The sequence below is a fragment of the Drosophila takahashii genome, chromosome X, assembly GCF_030179915.1.
Source record: "Drosophila takahashii strain IR98-3 E-12201 chromosome X, DtakHiC1v2, whole genome shotgun sequence".
Classification (NCBI taxonomy): domain Eukaryota; kingdom Metazoa; phylum Arthropoda; class Insecta; order Diptera; family Drosophilidae; genus Drosophila; species Drosophila takahashii.
Genome location: NC_091683.1, coordinates 22,371,471 through 22,372,878, shown reverse-complemented (window position 1 = coordinate 22,372,878; position 1,408 = coordinate 22,371,471). Strand labels below are relative to the sequence as shown.

Genomic DNA, 1,408 nt, shown 5'->3' with positions numbered 1-1,408 from the left:
AGGTACGTTTTTCTGATTAAGAAAATGGCACTTAAAATTTGTTTATGGATAAAATTTTTTTAAGTGTAAAAAATGTTTTTGACCCTAGAAGGGTCAGCATTTGCCAGCGTTCTATAGCGTTCTCTCTTGTTTTTTTTTTTTAATTTTGACAAGTCAATCAATTTATCAAAAACAGTTTAAATGTTTCCAAACACAGCACTCTTTCTTTTAAATTCATAGTTTAACTAAATCTCATTTTCGAACAGATTTTGTCTGTAGCCAAAGGTGTTTATTTAATTTTTAGGTTGTTTGATATTTAGTGTCCCAGTCAAAATTCAGCAGATGATGCGAACTTAATGCCGCTGTCTTGTACATTTATTACTCACGAGGCTATCGGCTAACCAGGATCCAGGGCTTCGCATTGGAGTCAGGGAGATTCCTCTAGTCACGGAATGGAGGACCCTGAGGCAGAGGACTTGCGGGCCTTCGAGCGCCGGCTAGCGGAGGTAGTCACTGCAGAAAAGCCGAGCTCCTTCCGCTGGCGCCTCGTACTGGGCGCGATTTTCGCCTGCTCGGCGATCAGCGCCTGCCACTGGATGCGAGTTGCCAAGGAGAGCGAGTCACTGGTATTCCGAATCCTGTCCAGCCACAGCGCATTCGCCTTCTCCTTGGCGACTGTATGCCTGTTAATCATGTACGGATTTAATCACGCCGCCAAGCAGGATCCCGCCATTCTGCGGGACACCCGGGAAATGCTTTCTCCTTTCCGTCTTAACTGCGACAACCAGGGCCGTCTTATCCCGTTCCCACCGCCCACCGAGTAGCTGGACATACGTCATTAATAACACGCTCAAATTGACTCTGTTGAAATAGTTGCTAGTCAAATAAACAATCCCCTATACAAAATATGTTTGGACAGGATCGTTAAGCCCTCTCTCCCCTATCAGGCCAAATCCCATGGAAAACACGGTTTCAAGAAATATTCTACACATTTTCTGAGAAGTTACCCCAAATGCCAAAATCAATGGCAAAAAACACCGAAGCAGAATTTTTTTCCATTCTTTTTTCTATAATATCTATGGGAGCTATATGATATAGTCGTCCAATCTATATAAGTCAGACTACCAGCAATAGAAAGAAGACTTTGGGAGAGTTGCACCCTAGTTAGCGTAGAAGGCTCATTCCACGTGAAACATGACAGGCCAATTTGGGTCAAATCTCATAATCAATCGAAACTTTTTTTTTCGATAGAGGATTAAAATATAAGGATGGGTTTTTGTTTTTTTTTATCTCTTACCGTTTATTTTATTTTTTCGTTTTTGAAGTCATTTTGAAATAAAACTTCTATAACTCATATATTGTGTATAGTAAGTATGGTACCACTTTCCCAGAGAATTGCAAATTGTTCGCAGTTGCAGTTTCTTTTAGC

The 1,408-nt window shown here is 41.2% G+C and overlaps 1 protein-coding gene across 1 annotated transcript; it reads left to right on the top strand.

The window, feature by feature from the left end:
* Nucleotides 1-201: 201 nt before the first annotated feature.
* Nucleotides 202-887, top strand: Cnep1r1 (CTD nuclear envelope phosphatase 1 regulatory subunit 1). Its single transcript, XM_017137798.3, has one exon. It carries the CDS (start codon nucleotides 432-434, stop codon nucleotides 801-803), a length of 372 nt encoding a protein of 123 aa, XP_016993287.2. The 5' UTR covers nucleotides 202-431; the 3' UTR covers nucleotides 804-887.
* Nucleotides 888-1,408: the final 521 nt, after the last annotated feature.

Bases quoted from the DNA above. Each gene is read 5' to 3' on its own strand.
- Cnep1r1 (XM_017137798.3), top strand. From the start codon at position 432: ATGGAGGACCCTGAGGCAGAGGACTTGCGGGCCTTCGAGCGCCGGCTA.